This window comes from Zootoca vivipara, chromosome 12, assembly GCF_965207765.1.
Source record: "Zootoca vivipara chromosome 12, rZooViv2.hap1.1, whole genome shotgun sequence".
Lineage (NCBI taxonomy): Eukaryota > Metazoa > Chordata > Lepidosauria > Squamata > Lacertidae > Zootoca > Zootoca vivipara.
The window spans coordinates 54,309,752-54,335,734 of NC_142595.1; the positions used below are offsets into that span (position 1 = coordinate 54,309,752).

The 25,983-nt window shown below is 44.6% G+C and overlaps 1 protein-coding gene across 1 annotated transcript in view; it reads right to left on the bottom strand.

Moving 5' to 3' along the window:
• Positions 1 to 826: 826 nt before the first annotated feature.
• The window catches only part of LOC148684174 (androgen receptor-like), a 118,163-nt gene continuing 93,006 nt past the window's right edge, over positions 827 to 25,983 (bottom strand). Inside the window, exon 5 of the mRNA XM_088655989.1 lies at positions 827 to 954. Within this exon, the coding sequence (XP_088512115.1) occupies positions 908 to 954 (47 nt within the window). The 3' untranslated portion in view covers positions 827 to 907. The remainder of the gene's footprint in view (positions 955 to 25,983) is intronic.

Below are 25,983 nucleotides of genomic sequence, written 5' to 3' on the forward strand. Positions count from 1 at the left end.
AACAATTTAAGGTCAGCTGTTGTGCCATTTAAGTGTCACAACGATTGCTCTTAATACCGTAATTGTTGTTGTTTAGTCATGTTCGACTCTTCGTGACCCCATGGACCAGAGCACGCCAGGCACTCCTGTCTTGCACTGCCTCCCGCAGTTTGGTCAGACTCATGTTGGTAGCTTCGAGAACACTGTCCAACCATCTCGTCCTCTGTCGTCCCCTTCTCATCATCATCATCATCACTTTTAATTTGTATACCGCCTTTCTATCATACAATACTCAAGAATCTAATGAAATACAAAACAACCTTATAACAATCTAATGCAATACAAAAATGTGATAATAAAACATAGCTTTAAAATAAGCAATCAAATAATGTAACAGTCAACAATAATTACAATAGTATAGAATAATATCAGCATATGAAAATTAAACAGAAACCCACTCTTAACATTTACAATAAATAATTTCAAAACAATAATCAATAAAACAACAGCAAGCCACAGTGCATAAAACAATACAATGCAAATTGAAAAATAGAGACTGGAGGGTGAGGCAAGGCAGGTGGAAAGAGGCCTTGCCTGATGGAGTCTCTCCCCTCACAGTTCTTCCTCCAGGCACAGCTTCCTTATGAGGAGTCCCAGGGCTGGAGGGGGCGAGGCAAGGCAGGTGGAAAGAGGCCTTGTGCCCTCCATCTTTCCCAACATCAGGGTCTTTTCCAAGGATTCTTCTCTTAAGATACATGGATAAAGTAAGTAGCTCACTTACTTTGTTGGAGAAAAAATCCAATTGGAGTTGTCAACTTCTTTACATTTTCTTCTCTCTCAAGTTTTGGGATCCTGAAAGTTTCTTCTTATTATCAGCCATCTGCAGAAATTAATCGGCTCGGCTCCTCCCCGTGCACGTTGTAAACTCTCAGTCGGTGCGCAGAATCCGGTAGTACAGCAAGAGAACGGATGGTGCTGGAGGACAATGAGATATGCGTATTAAAAACTTTGTAAAAAGGTAAAGGGACCCCTGACCATTAGGTCCAGTCGTGACCGACTCTGGGGTTGCGCGCTCATCTCACATTATTGGCCGAGGGAGCCGGCGTATAGCTTCCAGGTTATGTGGCCAGCATGACAAAGCCGCTTCTGGCAAACCAGAGCAGCACATGGAAACGCCGTTTACCTTCCCGCTGTAGCGGTTCCTATTTATCTACTTGCATTTTGACGTGCTTTCGAACTGCTAGGTTGGCAGGAGCTGGGACCAAACAACGGGAGCTCACCCCGTCACAGGGATTCGAACCGCCGACCTTCTGATCAGCAAGCCCTAGGCTCAGTGGTTTAACCCACAGCGCCACCTGGTAGTCAGAGGTAATTATGTCACAGCTTTTTCTCGTCATGGCAGCTGGATAAGCACAATCTCCAATAAACATCTCTAATTAGGGAGGAGGACCTGCGAGGCTAGGTGTCTGATTTATTACTCACTCAGAATGTCCATTTACCGGCTGAGATTAAAGTGGACTCCCCCCCCCCTTTTGTGCCAAAGTAGCTTAAGGGATTTGGTGTAGGAGCTGAGGGGCTGGGAAGGTGAAGTCTTATAGCTTGATCCAGGAGAGTGAATGGAAAAGAAAGAGAAAGAGAGAGGAAGGGAGGGAGAGGTGAGGTCTGACCAGAGCAGAATACAGTGGTACTATTACTTCCCCTGATCTAGATGCTATACTCCTATTGATGCAGCCCAGAATTGCATTGGCTTTTTTAGCTGCTGCATCACACTGCTGACTCAGGTCAAGTCTGTGGTCTACCAAGACTCCTAGATCCTTTTCACATGTACTGCTCTCAAGCCAGGTGTCACCCATCCTGTATTTGTGCCTTTCATTTTTTTTTGCCCAAGTGTAGTACAAAGAATATAAAGGGTATAAAGAATAAATTATTATTATTATTATTATTATTATTATTATTATTATTATTATTATTATTCACCACCAGGGTACTTTTGCTTGATGCCAAAGTAATATTTAAGCATGATTGATGCAAGCTGTTCAAATCAATGCCCCTATCCAACTTCATGGGAGAAAACCAAATGCCTGGTCCCAAAGAAGCACGGATCCAGACCAGCAGCCACACATATATAACTCAGCCAACCCTGGTTCCTCTGCTCATCCTCCAACTACAAAGCCAAATCTCACCGTCATCATGCAAACCCCAAACAAGCCTTTATAAGCCATTTTTTGGCTTGCAACACTACGGCCCCCCCTTCCCAAATGATCTCCCATCACCACCCTATTCCCACCTTCAGTCTCCAAACCCGGATTCTCCATTCCCCACCCCCCTTAACCCCATCTTCGAGACCCAAGATGGGCTTTTTTAAAAGGGTCCTTCCCAGTTCCCATCCTCAGCCAGACCACCCCAGCTCCCTTAATTCATCCATCCCCACATGCCGCTTCCCAAGGGTGACCCCCAAAGCAGCTCCGTGGGCACCTCTCGGCGTACCCCACCTTCCCCTTCCTTCTGGATCCGACGGGAGCAAGGGCGCTCCGAACTGCAGGCAGGCAGCAGGCAGGCAGGCCCAGGCAGGCAGGCCAGGCCCAGGCAGGCCCCCCGCTCGGTCCTGAGCCGTTTCTACTGGGCGGGAAGACACACGCCCGTTTAAACTGATTAAACCCCACCCCCTGTGAGCCTGTTGGCTGACGGGGAGGGGCTGCTGCAGGGGGCCGGCCACGCTCTCCTGGACCTTCCGGAGTCCTGCACTGCTGTCTGTCTGGCGGGCACATGTGCACAGCATGTCTGTTGACTCTGGGCCGCGCATGCGCACTGTGGCTGGCTGGTGGGCGCTAGGCTGCTGGCTGGCTGGCGCAGGCGCACAGCGCGCCTATGCACTCTGCCAGCCGGCTGGGCGCACGTGCACAGCGCGCCTGTACACTGTGCCGGCCGGGTGCTACCGGCACAGTGTAGCTGCCACGGGCGCAGCCGCGCGGCGGCCTAGCCCCCTGGCACATTGCGCCACCGAGCCTTGCCTTAGGGCCGGCCCTGGTTGTTGTGTTTGTTATTTGTTGTTGTTTGATGTTGTTTATTTGGAAATTTAATAAAAATTATCTTTGCAATAAACCCAGATTCCAACTTTTCTGCTACATACACCCGGACAACACCATTACTGGCCCCAACAATATCAAACATACCATCTCAGGACTATTTAATTGCTCATCTTCTTATTTTTTATTTGTTTTAAACTGTTTTTTCTCAATACTGTGTTTTAATGCTGTGACCTGCCCTGGGACCTTAGGGGGAAGGATTGGAAACAAATAAATATGCAAAATAAAAAAATTCCTTCAGTAGCACCTTAAAGACCAACTAAGTTTTTATTTTGGTATGAGCTTTCGTGTGCATGCACACTTCTTCTGAAGAAGTGTGCATGCACACGAAAGCTCATACCAAAATAAAAACTTAGTTGGTCTTTAAGGTGCTACTGAAGGAATTTTTTTATTTTACTTCGATCCAGACCAACACGGCTACCTACCTGTAAATAAATATGCAGATTGTTCTTATGTCTGAACATATATTGTAGGCTTCAAGATAATATGGCACAAACACTCCTAGGTTAAATGTATTTGTGTGGGTCCGTATTTATAACAGATTAGGAAGGTGGTGAAATAGTGATGTCCTTTCAAATAAATGTGTGATTATAGCTGAAGGGACTTTGTGAGTTTATCTGTTAACGAAATTTATACCCCCAGAATTCCACAAGAAAGCTCCAAAACACCACTCAAAGAAAATGAGCTGGCAAGTGATTGATTGCCAAAAGGTCCTGAAACAATTTTAACAACTGATGGCATCGCCATATCCTGGTGCATCTACCATAGTTACACATTCAACAAGGAGTCGTTCAATGGAAGCACATAAAAAGCAGTAGTTCACAATGAAAGCAAGTAACAGGCTCTGATACGGCTCAAACCTTGAGCAAACAGGATGGGGTTGCCTGTTCCTAGAACAGAGCACAGTTGGGCTTAAAAACCTTCAGTAGTTAAGCAGTACCAGCTTTTAATTTTGCCCTGATCTTCTTTTTAATATATATATATATATATATATATATATATATGTAAAAATCTTGAAATTGTCGGCCGCTATGTTCTCTGTAACCGCTTGACCGATCGTCCTGAAATTTTGACACAACGATCCAGGCCACTCCCCAAGGGTTGCAGGGGACAAGAAAAACCTCAAATCACACACCTCGGCAGGTTTAGACCTGCTTTTCCACAAAGTCAAACATCACCCTCAAGTGGAATTCATCCCACAGTACACCCCCTCCCTTCCTGTGAAATCTAAGCCACACCCACAAATCAAATGACATCATCAACCAAGTAACTGAAAGCACCAAGTCGGCCATTATCAAACCTCTAGGCCCTGCCAGGCTGCTAGGCCTCCACTAGGCCCCGGGGGGGTAGATAACCCACAGCAACGCACTTGGGGCCACGGCAAGGGGTTTTTACTTTACAATTTAGCACCACTACCCCCCCCAAAATCCCCCACCAAAATACAAATACCATCCTTCATAAATAAATACCATCCTTCAAAACGTCATGAGATACGCCAGTCATGGGGGGGGGCAAACAGAATAGATCATGGATCGGGACACGTGGGGGCAGTCACAGGGATTAGGCAAAACAACGAGCCACACACACAAACTCCGCCTCCGCTCCATTTTACAGACTAGTTATCAGCTCTACAGTCCTTTAAATACTATCCCGAATGGAGCCCTGGGTGGGAGGTGGGGGGAGGGGAAGCCCAAATAGGTCATGGGCTGACATAGGGTGGGGGGGTAGATAACCCACAGCAACGCACTTGGGGGCACAGCAAGGGGTTTTTACTTTACAATTTAGCACCACTACCCCCCAATCCCCCACCAAAATACAAATACCATCCTTCAAAAATAAATACCATCCTTCAAAACGTCATGAGGGGGGGGGCAAACAGAATAGATCATGGATCGGGACACGTAGGGGGTAGTCACAGGGATTGACTGTGGGGTTTTCGCTTTATAATTTAGTGGACGTTGTGTTACATGCGAGGCTCCGGTGGCCATTTTAAGTAAGGGCAGTCGTGCCCCTTTTAACCTAGGCTTTACCATGTTTCTCCGAAAATAAGACACTGTCTTATATTTATTTTCCCTTAAAAACCCCCACATTGGCTTATTTCCAGGGGATGTCTTATTTTTTATTACGCGTCCAGCCTTGCCTCTTCCTTGGGGCCCTGCAGAACTGCACCTATCACTATGTCTTATTTTCGGGGTATGGCTTATATTGCGCAAATGCTTAGAAATCCTGCTATGGCTTAATAATGGGTATGTCTTATTTTAGGAGAAACAACCGATTGTAAGCCTCTGTGTCTTTTTAAAAAAAAACCCACAACCATGCACTTTCTCTCCCCAGTTTAAGTCCTCAGATATTTGCAGTGGCCACCCCCACCCCATTTACAATCCCCTACCTTCCCCTTGCCACTTCCTGGGATTTTTATGGAACTGAACAACTCGGGTGCTTCAGAACGCGCCTTCTGTTGCCAGGCCCTTGCAGGGCCAGACAGAGGCCTGGCCCAGGTAGATAAGATAATGTGACCCTGTTTTTAACCCTTTTGTTACTTTTTTCATTTTACTGATTGTGAATATGCTGACTGAGGCCCCCTTTAGATTCGGAGGCCTGCGCCAAGTGGCCCATATGACCCCCCCCTCCTATCTGGGCCTGTCTGTTGCTACGGGGCTGTGGGGCTTCACTATTTGACCCCCCCCTCGGGATTTTTTAAGCAGTTCTCTGCGTCCCAGGGCACATCATCACCCCCATCCTTAATCTAAATATATAGAAATGTTCACGATGCGTGCGCAGGGGCCAATGCATGGAGATACAGGGGGGAGGGGACAACAGAGGGCTCAGACAAAAGTAAATACTGGGAAATGCAACCCATAAACTGACATTTCCTTCTCCAAGGGTGGGGGCCAAGGTATGGAGATACATGGGGGAGGGGCCAACACTCCCCAGGGACAACAGAGGGCTGAGACAGAAGTGCATGCTGGGAAATAAAACCCAGAACCTAACATTTCCTTCTCCAAGGGTGGGGGCCAAGGTATGGAGATACATGGGGGAGGGGCCAACACTCCCCAGGGACAACAGGGGGAAGGGTATCCTACGGAAACACAGGGATGAGCCGGGGTGGAGGGAGGAGGGGCAGGATATGTCATGGATCGGGACAGGGTGGGGGATGGGGTCACAGGAAAGAACCACAGCAACGCGTGGCCGGGTCAGCTAGTTGTAATATATAACTGTATTTAATAAACCAAAAACTAATTATTTAACCAAACCAAACAAAAAAACCCCTTATTTATCACAAAGTGCCTACCGGTAGAGTTGTTGAGCCTTTTGGGGGGAGGTGCTGACCAAAGTTTTGGAGGTTTTTTGTGGGGGGGGAGTTGCTTTGCTTTTGGGGGGGATGCAGTGAGGGCTCTGCGTGTCACGTCTGACATGCGTGTCGTAGGTTCGCCATCACTGCGCTAGTGAGTCCTCTGCTGCCTGAGGCAACTGGATGTGGCCTAGGAAGCCCTGAAGGTGATAGGGAAGAAAAAAGGAGCCTGGAGAGGAGCAGGGGAGGTAAGAGGTGCAGGAGGCAGCAAGTGGCGCCCTCCTCGGGGGCCTGGATCTGCCCCCCCCTGCTGTCCCCAACCTGCCACCCGAGGCACCTGCCTCACTCAGCCTCATGAGCAGGCTGACCCTGGATGGGGACTTCACTGTCCGTTTCTGCTCATGGGCTTTTGGAGTTTTTAATTGTCACTCAAACTAAAAAAGTGCAGCCCATCCCCCAAGTCGATGCCCCCCAGGAGGCTTCGGGCTACAAGTGTTCCCAGCCAGGAAAGCTGCCCAAAGCATCTGGAGGGCACCAGGTTGGGGGAGTCCGTTGTAGTGCTTCAAAAAGAAGCTAAATTACGTCTGTGTACAGCAGAGGAAAATGGCCCAGCTTGGATGTGATGCACAGCATGAATGAATAAACTTGCTGCACAAATGAAGAAATGTGCCCATTTCCCTCTTCTTCTGATATGATATTGCTGCTTACAAACTGCCCAGGGCTAAAGGCCTGACTGGCTTGGTGTTGGGTCTGAATCAGCTTGTGGTTCGTCTCCCCTCCAGACCAACAATTAAATTAACATGTTATTTCCATGTTAAAAATGCCTTCCAAAGACACCTGACACATCTCCTCACCAGAGGCTCTTGAGCAACATTAGATGGTTGCACTTAGGGTTGGTTGAGGAGATAAACAACAGGAAGCAGAGAGTGGAAATAAATGGGGCGGTTTTCATAAAAGAGGGATATAAAAAGTGGGTGTCCTAATTCTAATTGGGACTGGCATACTTTAATGTTTTCACAAATAATCTACAGCAGCCTTTCCAAGCCCAGTGCCTTCCAATTTAGCCTTTGGGCTAAACTCTCATTGTCCGTGGCCATTGGTCATACTGGCTGGAGTTGATAGAAATTGGGGGAGGTTGAGTGACAGAGTTGTCCAGTGTGATGGTCAAGTATAGTATTCACAGAGTGCAAAGAGGTCTAAAAGCAGAGTGGATTTCATTTAAATCAAACTGATTTAAATCACTAGTCAGTAAGGCTTGATTTAAATCATAGTTTTCTACATAAAGACTCATTCTTGCTGGTATAACTTTAATATGCAAGTTGATGAAGATTTTTAGATTAACAACTTCTCATACTAGTTTTTTATCCCCAGTTTAATAGCATTTTTGGACAACTTTACTGTTGTACTTAGGAAGGAGAAAAATAATCATTACCTTAATAATAATTTAAATAGATTTATTCAACTGAAACAATAACATGACAGCATATGTTATTTGCTTAAAGAAACATCCATGTTTGTTAACTAATTTGGCTAAACAAAAACAAAACATATATATTTTAATAAACTTAGACTGTCAGCCCAGTCTACACATGAAAAACTTAAATACTGTCCACTCCAAACAATCAGAAAAATATTGTTTCTATTCTATTCACTGAACTTCTTGAAACTTAGCACTGGAGGGGCTGTTTCTGTATTCATAGGTTTGTAGAACAATAGGATTAAGGTCTTTTTCTCAACTCTGTTCATGTTATAACATTTTTGCTGTGAAGAAGAGGCATGTGATCTCTGTTAAGTCAAATTCAGTTTTGAGAACTGCAAAAGTAAACAAAGCATCTGTGATAATATCTTGTAGGCAGAGAAACTGCCCAATAATCTTACAAAAACCTCTGGAAGAGCATGACATTGTGAATGGATTAATGGAATTTATTTACCCAAAAAATTAAACATATACAACCTTATTCTACATAATTTAAAAACTAATCTTTATTTCATGATGGAATAACCTTTGGATGGTAATATATTTTCTTCAAAAAGCATTTTATTTAAAAAAATCCGATTTAAATCAAAAAAATCCGATTTATATTTTAAAAAATCCGATTTTTTATTTTTTAAAAAAAATCATTGATTTTTATCCACCCTGACTAAAAGTCTCTCTCAAGTCGGCGCGCATTTAGGGGAGTGCGACTGGTTTGTTTGCACTGAGTGTAGACCCTCGGGGTGCCACAACTATGGTGTAGAGGTGAGGGGTGCTGAATGCTGGTGCTGCTGATATTTGAGGCCCCAAGGTCCACCACTGCTCAAATGGGTTTCAATGTAAATAAGTGTAAAGTGATGAGCACTGGAGCAAACATTTCCTAATTTAACAAGTTCTATGATAGAATCAGAACTAGTAGTGAGTGACTAACTAGGAAAAGATCTTTTTGGAGGTCATGTTTGAGAGCTTGGTGAAAATGTCGACCCCATGTGCAGCAACAGTGAAAAGGGCATACTAGGGATACATTAGGAAACAGAGTAAATATCAACCAATGCCATTATATAAATCTGCTATTTATAAATCACATACACAGTATTTATATAATTTCATCACACCAATAGATGGTATTATTGCATTTCATAGAATCGGAGAATTGTAGAGTTGTGAGGGACCCCACAGGTCATCCTCTCCAAGCCCTGTCATGTAAGATCAGCAACGAAAGAATCCCTAACAGAGGGCCATCCAACCTCTGCTTAACAACCTCCAAAGAAGAGTCCACCATCTTCTGAGGCAGGGGTTCCCAACAAAATTTTCTCGAGGACCCCTCATCGAGCCGCTATTGTGACAAGGAACCCCATTAATTCCTAATCCTAAATATAATTCCTAATTCCTAATCTAATTTTTCCAGTAAGCTTAACACTGATCTTGGAAGGGTTAGGTTCAAGGGACGTCGACGATTTAGGTTCAATGGACACTGACAAGATCGGTTCGAGAGTCACTGACTTACTTGCTTGAACATCAAATGCATTATCTTCCTCTTCATCTGTAGGCCTTTGTCGTTTTAACGAACCACTTTTTAACCAACGGTCCATTTTTAACTACGCGAACTGTAGCTTCCGCGAAAAACAACGCTTTGTTTACAAACACTACTGTTTTGCAAAGAGGCAGCGCGCGCCAGGGAGGAGGGAGGGGAATGGAGAAGACAGGGTACCTGCGCAGTAGCGCACAAATGAAGCCGACGCACGCAAAGCATCTTGGGGAGGTGAGCGTTAGTAGAATGCGTGCGCTGCCTCTTTGCAAAACAGTAGTGTTTGTAAAGCGCCACCTAACGGCATACAGCAGAACTACTGCCTCTATCTAATTCTAGTTTTGCGCTAGACTCTGCTCATGCAGGAAGAGGCTAAAACAAAAAATCTGTTATCATACAAAATATATTTAACATATTTTTTATTCTAATAGCATCTTGCGGACCCCTCTGGCATAGCTCGTGGACCCCTGGGGGTCCGCGGACCACCTATTGGGAACCACTGTTCTGAGGGATCAAATTCAAATCAAACTTTATTTGCGTAGCCGACAGGCCGTAGCATCAAAAGGACAAACACTAAGAAAAATACATTACATATATGGTTACCAATTAAACCTATTAAAACCCAAGATAAAAGCTGGGTTATCATTCATCGATGTCCCTCTGTCCCATGGGCGGTGACTTTCTCTCTGGTAGATTGTTCTGGGCCGGTTAAGTGTAGATCCCAGCCAAATTGAAAGATTGTGAATCTGAGGGATCTCTTTCCACTCTCAAATGGCTCTTACTCTTTTAGTCAGAATCTCCATTCTTGTAACTTGGATCCATTTGTTCAGATTCTACTCTCCTAGCCAGATAAAACAAGCTTCTTCCATCTTCCATGAGACAGCCCTTCAGACATCTGAAGATGGCTATCCTATCTCCCTCCAGTCTCCTCTTTTCCAGGCTAAACATACCCAACTCCCTCAACCGTCCCCCATAAAACTTGGTTTCCAGGCTCTTAATCATCTTGGGCACCCTTTCTGCACATCTTCTACTTTCCTCTGTCAACAGGGATGCCAAGAACTGGACACAGGACTCTACGAGGAATCTGACCCAGGCAACACAGAGCAGCACTATGACATTCCTTGATCTGGATCTAGAATTCTGTTCATGAAGCCCAAAATCACATTAACGTTTTTGGCTGCTGCATCACATGGTTGACCAATGTTATGATTGTGATCTACTAAGGCCCTGAGATCCTTTTTGCATGTACTCCTGGCAAGCCAAGTGTCCCCCACCCTATATTTGCGCATCTGGTTATTCCCGTGTAAGTGTACATTTCTACAACATTCAGGCAGTCCCATCTTCTCATGGATATTTTAAAGTTAGGAAAAGGAGAACCAGAGCCAGCTGGAGTCTGAAGAGTCTTCTATGTATGAAGAAATGGTTAAGCCTTTGTGAATTTTGGTTTAGGAGTCTTTGCAGCACAGGGTAGTTTTCCAGGAGAAAGAACTACAAATGGGTCAAGATGGAGTCATAAAAGCCACAACTTTATTGGGTACAGCTCTTTGGTTACAGTCATTGAAATTCTACTCAGTATTGATCCAGGGTAGATTCCAACATATAGTAAAAACTTTAAACACATTGCAGGATTCCCCAAAAATAGACCAGAGGCAATTTCATCCAGCAGAGCTTTACTGCTACTGAAGGCAAATGAGCATAATGGTCACAAATCCAATACATTCAGGATTGCACGGTCCATAAGAAATCCAGTGGCAGCAGACTTAACGTAAACTTAAAATAACTTAAAATAATAAGACTAAACAATAGGAGAGGATTTCGGCAGAGGAATGAAATCTATATATGGAAATCAAATTGCAAATTTAATAATAAATGGAGATAAAACAGATTGCTTCCCAGTGGGAAAAGGTACAAGGCAAGGGTGTCTTCTATCGCCGTTGTTATTTATTTGGGCATTAGAAATATTATTAATTAAAATAAGAGAAGAAGACGAAATCAGAGGCATAACATGAGGGAAAGAGAAATTTAAAGTAAGAGCATTCACTGATGATATAATAATAATGACATAAGAACCAGAGAAAAGTATTGTTAAGGTAATAGAAATAATAAACGAATTTGGGAAAGTATCGGGATTTAAATTGAATAAGAAAAAAACTAAATTTTTGGCCAGAAATATTCCCGAAAAATATGATAAAGATTTGAAAGATAAAGTGGGATTAAAAATTGTTTAAAAAGCAAAATATTTGGGTGTAGATATAACAATGAAAAATATAAATTTGTTTAAAAATAATTACCGTATGAGAAAATCTGGAAAACTATAGAACAAGATTTGGAAAGATGGAGTAAATTACAATTATCAGTGGGGAGATTATCGATAATCAAAATGAATATATTGCCCAAAATGTTGTATTTATTTCAAAATATACCAGTCATAATTAAGGAAAATTGTTTTGATGAATGGAAAAGAGATTTAACAAAAGTTATATGGCAAGGGAAAAAACCTCGGGTGAAATACAAATTATTAACAGATAGAAATGCTAGAGGAGGATTGGGACTACCAAATCTGGAATTATATTACGAGGCAGAATGCCTGGTCTGGATAAGAGATTGGCGAAGGTTGGAGAAAACTAAACTATTGGATTTAGAAGGATTTAATTGCAGATTTGGGTGGCACACTTATCTCTATTATGACAAAGTTAAAGCACATAAAGATTTCACAAGTCATATTATAAGAGGTGCACTCTATAAAGTATGGATTAAATATAAAAGATTTGCAGAAACATATACCCATTATGGATTTCACCAATAGAAGCCCTAGCAATTAAGAAAATCAATATAAGACACAATTGGCCTATTTATAGGCAATTAATTGAAGAACAACAAGGCAAATACAAATTAAAGACATTTGAGGAAATAAGAGGTTTCGAGATTGATAAGTGGCAGTATATAAAGCTAACAGGCATATTCAATGCAGAAAATTCAAATTTGAAAAAGAAGTGATTCAAAATAAAAAGAAATTATTGTCAAGAACAACTAATTTGCTTTTAGATTGGGATTTAATGGATGAGGGGGTGAAAGAAACAATGATAAAAAATGGTCTAAAGATTTCGACTTGGTAGTATATCTTGGGCAATGGGAAAAACTATGGAAAGAAACTATTAAATTTACAGCCACAATTAATATTAAGGAAATTTTTTTATCAAAATGTATTTTAGATGGTACCTAACGCCAGTAAAGATCGCTAGAATATATAATATAAAGACCAATTTGTGCTGGAAATGTAATAAAGAAGTAGGAACGATGATGCATATGTGGTGGGGGTGCGAGAAAATCAAAACCTTCTGGTTAATGGTACATGAGGAAATGAAGAAAATGTTGAAAAAATCAATAACCAAAAAACCTAGGGTTAATAGATGATGAAATACCCAATGAAAAGGAGAAAGTGTTTCTATACGCCAGTACAGCTGCTAGAGTGGTCCTAGCATCGAAGTGGAAAGAGCAAAAGGTCCCATCGAAGCAGGCATGGATTTATAAATTAAACGAGTATTTATTAATGGCAAAATTAATGGCAGCAATTAGGAATCAATCGAAATGAAAGTTTAAAAATGAATGGAAATATGATGATGATGATGATGATGATGATGATGATGATTTATTTGTACCCAGCCCATCCGGCTGGGTTTCCCCAGCCACTCTGGGCGGCTTCCAACAGAGATTAAAATACATTAAAATATCACACATTAAAAGCTTCCCTAAACAGGGCAGCCTTCAGATATTTTCTAAATGTCAGGTAGTTGCTTATCTCTTTGACATCTGATGGGAGTGCATTCCACAGGGGCGCCACTATTGAGAAGGCCCTCTGCCTGGTTCCTTACAGCTTTGCTTCTCGCAGTGAGGGAACTGCCAGAAGGCCCTCAGTGCTGGACCTCAGTGTCCAGGAAGAAGGATGGGGGTGGAGACGCTCCTTCAGGTATACTGGGCCGATGCCATTTAGGGCTTTAAAGGTCAGCACCAACACTTTGAATTGTGCTCGGAAACGTACTGGGAGCCAATGTAGGTCTTTCAAGACCGGTGTTATGTGGTCTCGGCGGTCGCTCCCAGTCACCAGTCTAGCTGCCGCATTCTGGATTAGTTGTAGTTTCTGGGTCACCTTCAAAGGTAGCCCCACATAGAGCGAACTGCAGTAGTCCAAGTGGGGGATAACTACAGCATGCACCACTCTGGCGAGACAGTCCGTGGGCAGGTAGGGTCTGCGCACCAGATGGAGCTGGTAGACAGCTGCCCTGGATACAGAATTAACCTGCGCCTCCATGGACAGCTGTGAGTCCAAAATGACTCCCAGGCTGCACACCTGGTCTTTCAGGGGCACAGTTACCCCATTCAGGACCAGGGAGTCCCCCACACCTGCCTGCCTCCTGTCCCCCATGAACAGTACTTCTGTCTTGTGAGGATTCAACCTCAATCCATTAACCACCATCCATCCTCCAACTGCGTCCAGGTACTCACAAAGGACCTTCATCGCCTTCACTGGTTCTAATTTAAAAGAGAGGTAGGGCTGGGTATCATCCGCATACTGATGGACACCAAGCCCAAATCTCCTGATGATCTCTCTCAGCGGCTTCATGTAGATGTTAAAAGGCATGGGGGAGAGGACAGAACCCTGAGGCCTCCCACAAGGGAGGGCCCAGGGGTCTGAACACTCCTCCCCCACCACCACTTTCTGGACACAGCCCAGGTGGAAGGAGCGGAACCACTGTATGACAGTGCCCCCAGCTCCCAACCCCTCTAGACGGTCCAGAAGAATGTTATGGTCGATGGTGTCAAAAGCCGCTGAGAGATCCAGCAGAACTAGGAAACAGCTCTCACCTTTGTCTCTGGAGCTCCAGAGCCGACTGGTGCCTGTAGGTAGGATTCAACTTCTATTGTGTGAGCTGTAAGACCCTCCCCTTACCTGGCCAGACCCCTGGCAAACACCTCCCCCAGGCAGGATTGGGCGGTTGGCTGGGGTAGGCGGAGACCCCCTGCATCCTGCCTGGCAAGGTGGTGCTAGATCCGAACTTCCAGGGAGTTGCCTTTTTGGGTCAAGGGGGCTGCGCTGCGCACAACCATGCAAAATGCGCCCCCCCCCCATTTTCTGCGGGGAGCGGTCATTGTCCCTAGCTTGCCGGAGATCATAAAAAAGCGCAACCAAGGCAGTTTCAGTCCCATGATGAGGCCTGAATCCCAATTGGAAGGGATCCAAATGGTCCGCATCCTCCAAGCGTGCCTGGAGTTGTTAAGCAACCACTTGCTCAATCACCTTGCCCAAGAATGGAAGATTTGAGAATGGGCGATAATTGGCCATATTGGCTGGGTCTAAAGATGTTTTTTTAAGAAGCGGTTTAATGACCGCCTCTTTCAGCGGGGCTGGGAACGCTCCCTCACCACCCCGCAGTAAAACATTTATATGGTAAAACATTGCTCAAAAGTTGATATGCTTGTATGCCTGGATTAAATGATATGGAGGGAAAAGGGAGGTAATTTAGGAAGATAAGAAAACAACATAGAAAGAAGAGAATGACAATATAGAATGCATACTGAGTTAAGGTTTTGTATACTGAAATCAAAGGAGTGTCGGAGGGAAGTCTGAAAGGGGAGGGGTGCTGGGAAATGGTGGTGGGTTAGAATTAAGGAGGTAAGCTAATGTAAAAGTGTATGTAAAGTTGATTGTGAATGAATGAGAAATTGTAATTGTAAATAAATGATGTAATTAACACAAATAATTTTTTTATATATATAAAAAGATTAAACCTTAACTATTGTATTTTAATCTTTTGTTGGAAGCCGCCCAGAGTGGCTGGGGAAACCCAGCCCAGATGGACAGGGTATAAATAATAATTTTTTTATTATTATCATTATTATTATTATCATTATTATTATTAAACACTATATCCATAACACCACACCAGAAGGGAGAAAGAAAGAGAAAGTGTGAAACTCGGGCTCCTTCTGGCCCTACTTTTATAGTTAGCATGACCTTGACTGAAGAGATAGGAGAACCAGTTTAAGGCAGCTGTATCCAGCTTCTCAGAAGGAATACCCAAAACAAGAACCTTCTTTCCCACAGAGAAGAAAAACTTCCAGTAACTTCCAGAATCAATCAGAACCGGAAAAATCTCTACCTATCAGATCAATAGTGAAAAGTGAAGATCTCCTGGCTGGGTAGACTGAGCTGGCCTTTGGGTGGCCAATGTGAGAACAGGATGCTGGATCCGCCCTTGGCCTGATTCAGAAGGGCTCTTCTTAAGTCCTTATCCTGTGACCGCGGTGTGCACCAGGCATGCCAACCCTGTGAGCTATGGGGTGGTCATCAGACCCACACCCACAATATTCTTTTAGAGAATCCCACTTTCAGTGATGCCTGATGTGGACCTGGCCCAGTGCCTTCTCCACCAGGAGATCCAAAAGAAGTCATAGAAATACATTTAGGATCAAATTATGCAACTGTATAAGCAGAATAGCGGCGTTGCTATGAGGAAACAGAAAACCCTGTGCTGCAAAGCCCAATCGCAATTGTGAGTAAAATTACTTCCCAACCCTGTCAACCAGCGGCAAACGTCCATCCATAGCAAGGCAGTTAAGACTAGAATTAGAGGAAGGGAGAGAAGCCCGCAGTGTCTGTCCATTGGGATTTCTACTCAATAGTGATCCTGGGTAGATTCCAATGTATAGTTAGTAGATTCCAATGCATAGTTAGTAGATTCCAATGTATAGTTAGTAGATTCAAATGTATAGTTACCGTAGTAGATTCCAATGTATAATTCACCTATGGGTTTCCAAACCCATGGCCTTGGAAGCAAAACTCTCCACAACTTAAGACTGATAGTGGAAGACATCATTTGATGCTGGTTCAACATCAAACACTCTTGGGTGGAAGGTCCAAGCCACATCTTTTCCCAGCTGCAGTGAGTTAGGCTGCAAGAAAAGGTCATAGTGGATGCTGTTTTGCCACCCATCCAATGCTTAGCCTAGTATGCATTCAGGAAGATGATGATGATCCAGACACTCTTGTGCTCAGATGACAGTGAGGAGAGCTGGTGTCCAAAAGCTTGTTGACTTGAAAGGTGGAGATGATGACACTCTGGGAGATCTTTCTGTACATCTGATGAAGACAGTCCCCAGTGCTGTTCCAGTTGGAGCTGAAAGATTGGTCTGGCATGGATGTCTCATGGGGTCTTTACAGCGGAAATCAAGAAGTTCATTCACAAATCCATGCAACTTCCATGGTGACTCTGTCATGCCCAGTCTATAGTAAGGTGTGTGGAACAACTCACAGAGGCAGCAGGCAGGGTGTATAGACAGGAGAAGCAGGAGGTGCTACACCAGAGCTCAAGAAACAAGTTGGCAGATGAGGTCAAATAACAAATGAGACTTGATGAAACTTGTTGCTTAAAATTCTTATTAACTGATGTCATTACTTTCTAATGTCGTTTTATGGTTACAAGGTAATGTTGTGTGCCTAGTAGGATATGTTTTATGCAGAGAAAGTAAGTTTTTTTTAATAGCATTACCTGACATTTTCAGAAGGTAAAACTAAAATTCTTTGGTTTTCTGGGAGGAGTTCATGTGCTTTTTGATCAATCAAAATGTTGTCCAATCACAAAAATAATAGATTTGAATTCCTCTCATCCCAAAACATATTTCTAAGAAATTTGCAAGAAGTTTTATCCCCTAAAATGACATGCCCTTGTAGGGTGCTCAAGTTGCTAAGGGTGAGCTTGGAATCAACCTGTAATTCCCCAAACAAGATAATGCACCTGGGAAACAGCAGTGAGGGTTTCCAGTTGTAGGTAGGGGGTGGGGGTGGGGGTGGCTCTGAGTTCAAAGCCTGGGACAGCAAATGGCCAAGTGACTGGTTTACTTGCCTGCTGCAAGTGTTTCTGGAGAGAGGGAGGTTGAGTGGGTGGGAACAGGTTGAGTGGGTGGGAACAGATGGCATTCCTGCATTGCAGGGAATTGGACTAGATGACCCTTCAGATGCCTTCTAACTCTGCAATTCTATGATAGGGCTCCAAAAACAGGGCTTCCCGTTGCTGGAAATGCCACCTGCTGCAGTTACCTGGAGGCTTTTTAATCACATGGAAACTCAATCATGGGCTTTGAAAAGCTAAAATGCAGGGTGCTCTCATCAGCATAGGAAGCTGCTTCATACTGAATGATAGGCAGCAGCAGTTCTCCAGAATTTCAGGCCAGGAGCCTCTCCCAATCCTATCTGGAGATGCCGTCAGGGATTGAACCTGGGACCTCCTGCTTGCAAGGCAGGTGCTCTACCCACGGAGCTATGGCCCTTCCCCAAAGACCAGCCATATCACCCACTGAAGCTCCCAAGATGGGGCCTCAGACACAGGGCAGTTGGGTGTCCTTAGACAGCAGGCCACCAGCCACACCCAGGAAAGGGTCTCCCTCTCTGCTGCTCACTCCCCTTGGTGGCGCAAGGAGGGGGGCCCAGGGCTGCTCTGAGCAAGGGTAGGCGATCGGGGGGGGGGAGGGGGAGGGAATTGGAATGTATAGGGGGAGCTGCTGAAAATGGCAACCCCTCCCCCAAGGCTATTCTTTGTCACCAGTGGTTGTTCCTCCTCTGCTGAACAGCAACTTCAGGTTGGGAGGCTGGATTTGGGTCAATATGAGAGCATGGGGTCCTGATCAGACCTTCCTACATCTGCTTTTTTAGAAAGAAAGAGGGATATGGTTGAGGCTTACAAAAAGCTTGCATTTTTCCTGAAGAAAGTGGACAGAGAGAATTTCCTCACATCAGAACTGAGGGATTCCCCCCCCCCCCCAGTAGAACTGATTGGCCTCCTGATTCAGGAGAAAGAAAATGGAAGGCTTCACACAATGTCTAATAGATGCACAGAAATTTGCAGTGCAAGTGGTGGCGATGGCTTTGGAAAGGGATTACCCAGAACTGAGGAGGGGGTGCTGTTCCTCATGGCAGCTAAGTACAGCCATGTTTAGGGCTGTAATCCTCTGGATACCAGTTCCAGGGGAACAAGAGCAGATTGTGGACCTTGCCATCCCTGCCTCTTGCTGGTCACTGTAGTAAAGAGGGTTCCTGGCTGGGTGGGTTCTTCTGAGGTTCTTCTGTCTTGGCAAGTCCCTTTGCAAGAGAGAGTCCTACAGCTGGGAGGCAGCAACCACAAGTTTGTTTCCTTGCTGTCTGGACACGGAGTGCAGGTAGATATCCAGGCCAATCGTGATCGGATAAGAACAACAGACGGTGGTTTCCCAGGAATATGGTGATCAAGTTGTTAAGGGTGTGATGGAGCAAAACCTGTAACTCAAAAAACAAGATGGTATATGTGGGAAGCAGTGGTGGGTATTGCAAATGTGGGTGTGGTGGGTCTGAGCCCAAAGGCTCTGGCAGCAATCTGTCGACTTACTAGCACCCAAGAAGTCATCAGTGCTTCTGGAGAGGGTGAGTTGGTGTGCACAGGTGTTAGCAATGGGATTCCTGCCTTGCAGGGGGTTGGACTAGATCACGCATCCCCAAACTGCGGCCCTCCAGATGTTTTGGCCTACAACTCCCATGATCCCTAGCTAACAGGACCAGTGGTCAGGGAATTGTAGTCCAAAACATCTGGAGGGCCGAAGTTTGGGGATGCCTGGACTAGATGATCCTTTGCGTCCCTTCCAACTCTACAATTCTGTGATTCAGTTCCATTTTTTGATTCTATGAGATAGGGCTCTAGGCAGGTGACTGTAACAGTTGCTGGGAATACCACCTGCTACAGCCACTCGGAGGCTTTTTCCTGCATTGAATCTCAGTATTCAAAAATGCAATGTGACCTATTGAAATCAAATTAAAACTTTAAGAATATTTATTTATTCCATGCCCATCTGGCTGGGTTTCCCCAGCCACTCTGGGCGGCTTCCAACAGAAGTATTAAAATACAATAATTTATTAAACATTAAAAGCTTCCATAAACAGGGCTGCCTTCAGATGTCCTCTAAAAGTCTGGTACTGTAGTTTTTCTCTTTGACATCTGGTGGGAGGGCGTTCCACAAGGCGGGCACCACTACCAAGAAAGCCCTCTGCCTGGTTCCCTGTAAATTGGCTTCTTGCAACAAGGGAACCGCCAGAAGCCCCTCAGCACTGGACCGCAGTGGCCAGGCTGAATGATGGGGGTGGAGACACTCCTTCAGGACTGAGGCCGTTTAGGGCTTTAAAGGTCAGCACCAACACTTTGAATTGTGCTCGGAAACGTACTGGGAGCCAATGTAGGTCTTTCAGGACTGGTGTTATGTGGTCTCAGCGGCTGCTCCCAGTCACCAGTCTAGCTGCTGCATTCTGGATTAGTTGTAGTTTCTGGGTCACCTTCAAAGGTGGCCCCACATAGAGCACATTGCAGTAGTCCAAGCAAGAGATAACTAGAGCATGCACTACTCTGGCGAGACAGTCCGCGGGCAGGTAGGGTCTCAGCCTGCGTACCAGATGGAGCTGATAAACAGGTCTTTATAAAATAGACTTGAAACAGTCTCTGTAAATGAGAGAACATGGCAACCCTTGCTAGCACAATACCCACCCAACTTCTAAAAAAAAAAGATTGAAAGCATCTTTTGAGCTAACCACAGTTTCCTGTGATGTCAGAGCTTGAAAAACTGGGGTGTGTTCTAACTACATTTAGTTAACTGACCAGGATATAAAAGTTTCTTACTTTGAACAAACGATAGTTCAGATGTCACAGGAAACTGCTTTTTGTGTGTAAAGAACTAGGAGAGAAGGGAATGTGGAAGGCTGGTTTGATTATTCTAACGTGAAATCATGGTGATGCTGAACTTAGCATATACTGAAGATGCTTCTAACTGATTTTCTCCACCACTGCAAACCAGAATGGATTCTTTTAAATCAAGGTGATTTAAATCATCTGTTTAAACCATGATTTAAATGACAAAGAAAATGCAAATTTAAATCATATATTTGAATCAGTTCTCTCAATGTGTTTCCTGAGCAACCATGAAACCTAAGTGCTTGCTCTAATAATGAGAACATATTGGTTTGCAGCTAATTGGAGCCTTTTAGGAACCAAACAGTGTAATTCAAAGCCTTTGTCCATGCAGCCCATGTGACTTTTGCACTACAGAATTATGTCTGGGTGTTTATTCATCTCGCTCACGTGGCATTGTAGTTCCACATCCCAAATTCATTGATGGATTATTGCTCTCGCTTTCTCGTAACCTATCTATCAGGGCCTGTGGGGAAAACCCCAAGCCTCTTAGTTTTTCATGCAGTGTAGCTTTCCATTTGGATTGGTAGGGGATCTAGTAGGGTTAGGTTTTAACCAATAATGGATCTTCAGAATCCATATCCAAGTGCTAACAGGGATTTGCCCGACCTCCAGCTATGTTAGACACACAAGAAGGGATCCCTAGCAGGCAGCAACAGAACTTAGTTTGGAATGATTCTAAGGGAGCAAGATTTAAGAAGTTGCAGATCTGAGAGCCGTATGTCAGTTGTGTTAATATTTTTGCAGCATGTCAATGTTAAGTCTGGTGGTTGTATTATTGTGGGTGAGGAGTTGTTTAAGATTGGGTGGCTGTCTGTAGGCAATGAAAGGTCTTCCTCCCAGAGCTTGAGAAAGGGAGCTGTCATTGTCCAGGAGTGGTTGTAGATCTCTGATGATGCGTTGTACTGTTTTAACTTGGGAGCTGTATGTGATAACTAGTGATGTTCTGTTATTTTCTTTTTTGGGTCTGTCTTGCAGCAGGTTCTCTCTAGGTATCAGTCTGGCTCTGTTGATCTGTTGTTTAACTTCATCAGGTGGATATTTTAGTTCTAAAAAGGTTTGCTGTAGATCTCTTAGGTGAGATTCTCTGTCTGTAGAGTTGGAACAGATGCGGTTGTAACGTAGGGCCTGGCTGTATACGATGGATTGTTTGGTATGTTTGGGATGGTAGCTAGAAGCATGTAGATATGTTTGTCGGTCAGTTGGTTTTCGGTATAAGGTGGTGTCTATACGCCCATCCTGTATTTTTATAGTAGTGTCCAAAAAATGTATTTCTTGCATAGATTGGTTCATTGTTAGGTTGATGGTGGGGTGAAAGTCATTGAATGTCTGGTGGAAGGTTTCCAGGGTCTGTTGACCATGTGTCCAGATAAGAAAAATATTGTCAAAAGCAGTTGCTGTGTGTGGTAGAACAAATGGGTGGGCCTTTCCTCTGCCCCTTTCACCTAGCTTTTAAGTTGGAGAACAGCAGAGGGGGAGGAAGGAGAAGGAGGAGAATGGGGGGTATGTGAGCTGAGTTGGAAACAGGAGACACAGAGATCTGCTTGCTCTGTGATAGATCCAAAGTTGTGACTAAAGCCTGCTGGGGTATCAAAGCTGTGACCCCTTCTGTCCCTTTATTTACATATGTGTAAATAAAACCATATATCCTAAAGGCACCACAGTCTCCACTGAGTTTCATTCCAAGGAGACTGAACCCTGGGGAAACACAGGAATCGCTGGAGTTTCTCACTTCTCAGAGATTGGGATGTAACAATATCATTGTTCCTCAGATAGACTTGAGATGTCATTCCAGTCAACTTGAGAGACTGTTGGAGGTCACACAGTACTTTTTAAGGTGCTTTAACTGTGCGCCTGAAAATGCTATTAGGCCACTATCCAGCCATTCCTTCATCAGTGAGATTCCTTCTTAACGGATCAGGATTTTTTAAAAAACCTGTTTTCTCAAGGGTACCTAACTAGCTGGGAAATCTCTTCAGAGTTAGACACCAGAGGTTTCACAAGGTGAAAACTCCCTGGCAGTCCTGCCAACACAAGGGAGACTGGGGTTGGACTAGATGACACTTTGGGTACATCCCAACTCTATGAAGCTGGTGTAATGGGAGGAACATTTGGGTTGCTGTGTACTGTTCTGGTCACCACACCTCAAAAAGGATGTTGTAGAGCTGGAAAAGGTTCAGAAAAAGGCAACCAGAGTGAACATGGAGTGGAACGACTCCCATACGAGGAAAGGTCACAACATTTGGGGGGTTTTAGCTTAGAAAGAAGTTGGACATCTGTTACAAGTTGCAAGGGCTGTTAAGTTAGGCATTGGAAAGATCTCTCCAGTGTCAAATTGCCATCAAGTGTTACTTAAAAAATTAAATTATCAAACAAGCTGAGCTCAGACTAAAAAAGATAATGTTACTGTGGTGTGGTCTGATTTTATAATATTTACTAGTACCAGACAAGTATTGGTATGAAATAAGGTTCAGTCAACATAGGGTTTCCTTTCCTTTTCACATGATATATATATATAGCAAATGATGCTTGAATTTGTATGTATACATTTTTAAATTAATTCTGAAATAATCAATTATGAGAGAAATGAGTGACAAACTTACTTTCCTGGTGGATATGATTTGGGCATGGTATACACTGTGGCGGTGGTGTTTTATTTTTATTTATTTTAAAATAATAATTACCTACTTTTGTTTTACATTCCCCCCTTCCTTAAGCTGATTACTGCCCAGTAATCAGCTGCCAACCTTTCGTAGAGTCAATCTGTTTCTTTAAAATGTATAATAATGTTTTGACAGCTGCAGTATTTTTTTCGTTTCTTACAATTTAATAAACATAATTGTTTAAAAAAGAAAAGTTGAGTAAGAAGGGCATAATAGGAGTTTATAAAATTATGCATGGCCTAGAGTGGGCAGAGAAAAGCTTTTCTCCCTCTTTTCTAACACTGGAACTTGGAGACATTCAGTGAAGCTGCTGAATGTTGGAGGGTTCAGGACAGATAAAAGGAAGTCCTTCTTCCTACAGTGCACACTTAAACTATGGAAGTCTCTCTCGCAGGAAGCAGGGATGGCCACCAAGCTGGGTGGCTTTGAAAAGAGATTAGACAAAAGGAGGAAAAGGCCATGAATGGCTACAATGACAATGGTTTTGCTCTGCCTCTGCTCTGCTGCCCAAAGGAGTAATCCTTCTGAATGCCAGCTGCTGGACACCGTAGGGGGAGAGATGGCTCTTATGACTGAATCCTGCTTGTGGGTTTCCTACAGGCACCTGGTGGGCCACAGGATGCTGGACTAGGTGGGTCTTAGATCCACTAGGCAGGCATCCCCAAACCCGGCCCTCCAGATGTTTTGGGACTACAATCCCATCATCCCTGACCACTGGTCCTGTTAGCTAGGGATGATGGGAGTTGTAGTCCCAAAACATCTGGAGGGTCGAGTTTGGGAATGCCTGCTCTAGGGTTACTTACATATTTGTGAAAGGGTGAAAGAAAGTATGGGGACTGACAAGAGGACTGAGAGAAAAGGAGAGGGGGGAGAGATAGTTGAGAGTTCGCTGCTGGGCCGCTGTGTCTGCATCTGTCCCTGGCGATCTGATGTGAGGGTACAGATCTGTTGCCTGGGTGGAGCACATCCAACACTCTATTTGGAGATTTGCAAAACAAACTAGAAATTACAAAAGGCCCAGTAATCTCTCGTTGCCAAGGAAGCCTTGAGGCAGAGCACCTGATCATACAATGTGTGAATTCAAACCTGTTTGTCACGCACATTGTCTCACCAGGGAGCCATCATTGGCTGTAGTTCATCAGGACTTGCTCAATACATTTTGCTGCCTAAGACAAAGGACAAGAGGGTGCCCTCCCCCAGGGCACATACAGAAGCCAACTGATTTTCGAACCTTGGTCTCTCCCAGTACCTAGTCAAATAAAAAAATTCCTTCAGTAGCACCTTAAAGACCAACTACGGTAAGTTTATATTTTGGTATGAGCTTTCGTGTGCATGCACACTTCTTCAGATACACTAGAAACAGAAGTGTCAGACCCTATATATATACAGAGGGTGGTGGGGGTGGGTGGGAATGGGAGATGGGCTGATGGGAGTGGTAAACCTGTAGATGGGTGTTAATGGCTGCTGATGGCTGCAATTAGTCCTGGGCTGAGGTGCTAAAGAAAGCTTGATCATGCATAATGAGATAAGAATCCGATATCTCTATTCATCCCAGGTGCTTCCATGGTTTTAAGCTTGGTAATGATTTCCAATTCAGCAACTTCCCTTTCTGCTGGGCTCTCTTATTTATGGACTGGAAAGGGAAGTTGCTGAATTGGAAATCATTACCAAGCTTAAAACCATGGAAGCACCTGGGATGAATAGAGATATCGGATTCTTATCTCATTATGCATGATCAAGCTTTCTTTAGCACCTCAGCCCAGGACTAATTGCAGCCATCAGCAGCCATTAACACCCATCTACAGGTTTACCACTCCCATCAGCCCATCTCCCATTCCCACCCACCCCCACCACCATGGGCGTACCCAGGATCAAAACTAGGGGGGGGCAAGGGGAGGGGCCAAGGCACGGAAGGGGAGGGGCCACAAAGTGGGCGGGAACGGCGCTCCGCCGGGCTGTGCCCCTCCCTAGCAGCAGGGCTGGTAGGCGGAGGCGGAGCCCAGCCCAGCGCGAGTTCGGCGTTCCCGCCCGCCGCGCCGCGCTCCTTGGTTCCCCGCCGCGCTTGGCCTTGCCAGAGGGCGCGCCGGGGAGCTGGAGGGAGGGTGCGGCGCGGTGCGGCGGGAATGGCGAACTCGCGCTCCGCCGGGCTGTGCTCCGCCTCTGCCCACCAGCCCTGCTTCTAGAGTAGGGCAGCTGCCCTAACTTGCCGCATGGTGGGTACGCCCTTGCCCACCACCCTCTGTATATATATAGGGTCTGACACTTCTGTTTCTAGTGTATCTGAAGAAGTGTGCATGCACACGAAAGCTCATACCAAAATATAAACTTAGTTGGTCTTTAAGGTGCTACTGAAGGAATTTTTTTATTTTGCTTCGACTCAGACCAACACGGCTACCTACCTGTAACTAGTACCTAGTCAAGCACTCTAACCAGTACACTGCACCGGCTCCCGCTGTCAAATGTACACTTGAAGACAAACTCAGCCTTGCTTCCATGTAATGTTAGCTGCCATCGTAGTCAACCCATGTCTCCCAGCAATCTATTGCTGCCCAGGAAAGGAAACAGATGCATGAGCACGTCAGTGAACCTTCTCCCTACATTCTTACAGACATACGATAAGAACACAACCACACCCAGCCCACTGAACTTGAGCAAAGGATGGCAGAAAGGTGTGGCATCTCTGGACACTTGAGTTCTTTGTGCAAGTCCCCCCAAAAGGAGCCCAGGAGGCAACTCACAAAGTGTGTCCGAGGCAGAGAGCAGAAGTGCTGGTGAAAAGTGCCTGCAAGTCAAGCACCAAGGGACTCCAGCAAGCAAACCAAGACAGGTAGACAGAGAGGCAAAAATGTCATCTACTCTCAGACAAGCCTGGGACATAATTGGTTCTCGATCCAAGGAATAGATTCTGGGAAGTGGGAATAGATTTCTAGATTGTTTGATTTCTGAATTCTTATTAAATGTTGTTCTCCCACTCTATCTAAAAAGCTCAGGAAAGCTTCCCTGAGTATCTGGGAGCATTTTCTCTCTCTCTCTCTCTCTCTCTCTCTCTCTCTTACTGATGTATTTCTTAATATATGTGATTTTTGCATTCTGCTATCTTCCTGACAGTCAATATGACTGCAGATAATGAAAGACATTGCCAATAATGGAATGCAGATCATAAAAGAGGTGCAAATTGTATGCTATGAAAATGTTTGCCAC